Source organism: Lipotes vexillifer, unplaced genomic scaffold (assembly GCF_000442215.2).
Source record: "Lipotes vexillifer unplaced genomic scaffold, Lipotes_vexillifer_v1.1 scaffold216, whole genome shotgun sequence".
Classification (NCBI taxonomy): Eukaryota; Metazoa; Chordata; class Mammalia; order Artiodactyla; family Lipotidae; genus Lipotes; species Lipotes vexillifer.
The window spans coordinates 3,185,444-3,190,651 of record NW_006779100.1 but is presented as its reverse complement, the minus strand read 5'-3'; the positions used below and the strand labels follow the sequence as shown (position 1 = coordinate 3,190,651).

The 5,208-nt window shown below is 56.8% G+C and overlaps 1 protein-coding gene across 3 annotated transcripts in view; it reads left to right on the top strand.

The window, feature by feature from the left end:
• The first annotated feature begins 3,217 nt into the window (after positions 1-3,217).
• The window catches only part of SEZ6 (seizure related 6 homolog), a 45,924-nt gene continuing 43,933 nt past the window's right edge, over positions 3,218-5,208 (top strand). For 2 of the 3 annotated variants that reach the window (XM_007452433.1, XM_007452432.1), the window contains exon 1: positions 3,592-3,822. In XM_007452433.1, the coding sequence (XP_007452495.1) occupies positions 3,768-3,822 (55 nt within the window). In that variant the 5' untranslated portion in view covers positions 3,592-3,767. Of the gene's footprint in view, positions 3,295-3,591; positions 3,823-5,208 lie in introns of those variants that run through there. The other variant, XM_007452434.1, reaches the window with a different exon arrangement.

The following is a 5,208-nucleotide window of genomic DNA, read 5'->3' as shown; positions in this document are numbered from 1 at the left end:
AAAGGTTGACTTTGGGTACTCCAGGAAGCCTGGCTGGAGCTGTGGCATCCCAGACTGCTCCAGATGCTGCAGGGTCTCGGAGCCCCCTCTGAGGAGTGGTTTGAGGTGAACAGGCAGCAGTGTGCCCCTGGGAGTCTCTGGAGTTAGGTGGTAGCCCCTGCTCCTGCTTCCCCGAAACCCCCAAAACCCCTTGGCTCCATGGAAGATGTAGCTCTGGTTTGAAAGCTGTCTTGGAGGAGACTAATTTTCTTCTCCTTTCACTCAGAAAGCAAGTGTCATCCAGGCAGAGACTTCAAAATAAGTCACCAGTGTGCCTGTGATCCCTCAAATTGATGGGCTGTTTGGAAGTGGGGATGTGAGGCTGGCTTCTCCAGGGGTGTGTGCTGGATGTCTGGCACTCTCTGGGCAGAAGCTATGAGGGTCCCTGAGGTTGGAAAGCCCCTTCCTCCCTCTCTCTGGCTCTCAGTCCTAATGCAGCCATTGTAACTCAGATCCCTTCCCCTACCTTCTGAGTCAGCAGTGAACCCCTCAGTTCCTATCACTAGCCATGGTGCTTGAAAACCCACCTTAATAATTCTGGACTCCCTTGTTTGGGTGCAAATATCTCTGTGATGGGGTAACCCCTTCCATGTAGTCACTAAGGATGTCCTATGGCTCAGACGAACACAAAGCCTGGCCCCAGCCTGCTCCAACCCTTCCTCCTACATCCCTGCAGAGACTCCCTGCTCCAGCAGAACCAGTCTTCTCCCTGACCCCACACCATCTTGCAATTTCCACCACTTTGCATTTGCACAAGTCACTCCTTCCACTTTGGATGCCCTCCTTCTTCCTGTCCCCTGACTGAAACCTAAAGCATAATTAAGACTGATTTCAGGGAGTTCCCTGGTTGTCCAGTGGTTAGGACTTAGCGCTTCCACTGCAGGAGGCACAGTTTCAATCCCTGGTCGGGGGAACTAAGATCCCACAAGCTGCATGGTGTGGCCAAAAACAAACAAAAAAAGACTGATTTCATTCAACCCATCTGCTGTGTGAAACTTTCAATGACCGCCCCTCCTCCTCAGAAGCAATTGTCCCCTCTCCATTATCTCACAGCACTAATTTGGCACCAGTGACCTGCCTTGGGCATGCCATTATTTATTCACAAATATTTATTAAGCATCTACTATGTGTAGGGCATTGGGCTAGGTTGAGATTTGAAGAGACAGACATGTTCTGAACCTTCACAGAGTTGACAGCTAGTAGAGAAGACAAGCAAGCAATTACATAGACAAGGAAGCCCAAGATCCTCTGGGGGTAAAGAGCCAGGTCGAGGACACAGAATGAAGAGGAGAAATGAGACCAGTAAAGGGAGCTTTGCAAGTCTCCCCAGGCTGCCACTTTCAAATGTGTATATGACTTGAGTGCACTATAAACCTGTAGCATAGAGCTGAATGTTCCCTAAGGCATCTTATTGTCCTTAATTTGTGGGTGATGCTGAGATCTGGGGAGAACGGGCCCCTTGAAGGGCATGAGACAAGGTGTTGACAGAAACTCTACTACTTCCCAGTTTGGTCCAGGCTCTGCCTCAACCTAACTGGGAACCCATAGCACAGAGGCCACGTTGACTGTCTTCAGGAGGGAGGGACAGCCCAGGTACATATTCTTCCCATGATGCAGTACAAACCCATCCTCTGAGCTCAGGGCAGAGTGATGCATTCTGGGGTTTGTAGTCTTTATTAGACCCCCCTCCTGAATGCCTAAGTTAGTTCAGGCAGTAGAAACCATGATGTGACATGTTCCTGAACTTCTCCTTCTTGTGAGTAGTGCCCACCTCCTCAAGAAGCCCAGCTGCCACCAGCCTCCAAATCCCCATGAATCATCCTGGCACACAAGGTTCATCCCTGGGTCATGATTCACCCTCCTCTGCCCAAGCTGCTTAGTTCAGAGGAGCCCAGGAATCAAGGAGGAGCTCAGGAATACCTTCAAGGAGGAAAGGAAGAATCTCATGCCATTTGCCAGTATTTCCTCAAACTCCCCTCATCCACAAAACCTTCTACCTCCCTCCTCTGTTGGCAACCCTCTCCCTCCATCCCTTCTGCATCTTCTTTCCTGGCTTCCTCTCCCTACCTCTGATTCTTTTGTCAAGTCCCTTCCCTTCTGCCATCCTTCTGCTACTGCCCTCTTTTTTCTCAGCTTCTTGAAACAACGGTCCAGAAATCCTCTCCCAGTGACTCCCTCAGGTAATCCTACATGCCACCTGCCTGCTGCCTGGGATTCTTTACAGGGATCAAGGTAGCTCGCCAGAGCCCACAGTAAGAGGATCTAGAGAGAATCTGATAAGCAGAGCTGGAAGATTGTGGAGGTGGTAAGGACAAAAAGACTCTGAGGAATGAGCAGAAGTCTTGCCACTTGCTTCTAGAATGAGATCAGGAAGAGCATTGGACAATGACTGGGGTCTGGAAGCTTTGGAAGAGGAGCCAAGTTCATGTGAAAAGAACTAAACAGAAAGCTATCTTTCTCCCCGGGGGCCACAGGAAGTTCAGCCCTCCTCTTCCTCTACAGGGAGTAATAACATCAGTCACAGGGTCACGTCCCATTTGTCCACTGAGGCTCTTCAAGTGAGCTCATCCTTGGAGCCAGAAAAACCTCTGGATCTAAACCTCTGGATCTCAGGGATGTGACTGCCCTCTTTGCTGCTCCATGACTCACTGGGGCTCCTCAGCCCAAGCAGAGTCCTAGAAGCTTGTTCTTCTATGCCCTTGAATGGTACAGCCTCCCTGGCTACTCCCCTGGGCCTCCTTCAAGTCTCTATCTAAAATAGCCCTAGGGAAATGCCATCTCACACACACCCCATGCCTCTCCCATTTTCTCCACCAGTTCCAGGAACCTGGGCAGGGATAGGTGTGAAGGGTCTGCTCTCACTGGCTAGCGTTCTGGCTTCTCTGGTCCTGTAGGGGGGCCAAGGCAGGGTACTGGAGATCCAGGGCTGCGTGGGGACCCAGGATATTACCTTCAGCTTCCCACAGCTTGACTAGGTTGGCTCCTGCCAAGTGTAGAATGTCTTCCCAGGACACGAGTACCACTGGCTTTTAACTATAATAGAATAATTAAGCTTTTCTGTGAACACAGTTTGCTGCTGCTGCAGCTGCCTGGAGCCCTGGCATTTATTGAACACAAAGTAATAAATTATTGTCCTTTGTACGCTCAAAAGCCATCTTCATTATAGGCCCAGGACGAAGCTGCCACAAGGGCACGCGGGCCTCGCCAGCTGCCTCACTCGCGGACGTCTTCCCAGGTCACCCTTGGCGCCTTCAGGTACCAGGATGGGGTGGGGAGAGATGGTGAGAGGGTGGCTCTCTCACGGAGAATCGGGTTAGAACCCCACCTCCTCAGCAGGCTGCTAATGGGGGAGAGGGCAGCAGGCTTGGCTGGGCGTGGGCAGCGCGGAAGGGCGGGGGCCGTGTGCCCACATTAGCAGGGAAGTCCTTCCCTTGAGCTGGCGGCGGCGCGGGAGCCTGTGCTCCCGCCGCCGGGTCTTCTGCGCCTTTGCTTGAGACTTTACGGTAAGCCGCTCCTCCCGCGCCCCCGCCCCCAGCCCCGCGCGGCGATCCCCGGCGCCGACGCCAGGCGCTGGCCGTGGTGCTGATTCTGTCAGGCGGCGGTGGCGGCGGCGGCAGCGGCGGCTGCGGCCACGCTCCCTCTCCCCAGCAGGACGCGCACCCAAGCCCCGCCGAGCTCCCAGCCCTCCCATCGCGGCCCCGACCTGGGGCGCGGCCGCTACCGGCACCATGCGCCCAGCAGACCTGCTGCTCCTGCCCTCGCTGCTGGCGCTCCTGGCTCACGGTAAGGGACCCCGGCGTCCGGTGGCAGGACTGGGCAGGAGCAGGGTCCCGGGGGTGGGAAGAGAGGACCATCCCCGCGCTAAGCTCCCCGCATCTGGCTGCCCAGCCCAGGCACCGCGCTCCGCCGGCTGCGCTGCCCCCCGCGCCGGCCGAGCCGGGCGGGGCACGGGCTCCGCGGGCGGGGAGCTGCCGCTGCTCCCGCCATTCGCACCCGGCCGAGACCTCGCCTTTAATCATCTCTCCGGATCTAATGGGATTTTTCAGCTGCAATTCATCACGCCACCCACTCCCCACATACACTCACGCGTTCACCCGCTCGCTACCTCTCCACACTCCAGGCGTCTGGGAGCGCTGGGGCGCGTGCCGGGGGGCAGAGCACAGGGCGGTGAGTCGGGACGGTCCCGTTGGCGGCCCAGGGTCCCGCCTCCGTTGTCGCCCGCCAAACTTCGTTCGACTTTGCCACCCGTTCCGGGGCCTCTCACTGCGGAGGGACGGGGCCGGATGGCGGCCGGACCCGGATTTGGGACTTCGCTCACCTCTCTCCGCCTTGGCGCTGCCACGCGGAAGTCGGGATTTAGAGTACAATTCCAGGGAGAAACTCGGGGGGTTCCGGGGACCCCTATCAGGCTCCTCACTCTGCCCTGGGCTGCAACAGCTGAGGTCCTGAGAAAGAGACTCTGTCCTCCCCGGAGTCCTTTCCTTGCACCCTCCATTCTTGCACACGCCTGGAGCTCTTCCTACCTCCCTGCCTGCCGTCCTGTTCGGCCCCTCCCCACCCCATGGCCGCAGACTCTTCGCAGGAGGACTGGTACCTCACCCTGCGGTCCTCGGTCCCCCGCTTGCGGTCAGATTTCCAACTTCATCGGTCCCGGGTCGAGAGAAGCTTGGCCACGGAGTGTGCAGCGAGGGAATGTTAGGGAGAGGATGGGGGTTCTGTGCCTCGGGGAAGGAAGGTTTCCAACTCTCCGCGGGACCTGCCCTGGCTCAAACAAACGCTCTCAAAACTACGGACACCCACATCTTTCTTCCACTGCAGCCAGTGACTGGTGTGATCACCGAAACCTTGCTTGGTGTTGGGACCCGCCATCCCTAGGAGTATGGTTCGTAGGGCATGATGTGGAGGGGGGAGAAGGTGGGAGTTTCTAACCTCTTCGCTCCATCTTTCCAGGCCTCGTTGGAGCTCAGGGAGGTGGGGCCGGGGCCAGGTTGGGCCCCTGGGCCACGGTTTTCTTCACTCTGCGTCCCCAGAGACCTGGAAGCCCCTCTCTGAGCCTCTGGCTCCAGTCGCACGCAGCCAGGTGTGCTCACTCTGCTCCCTGGCTGCCCAGACCGGGTTCTTTTGTGGCTCCAGACACTCAGTGCCATGTGTTCCCGCTGCGGAAGAGGG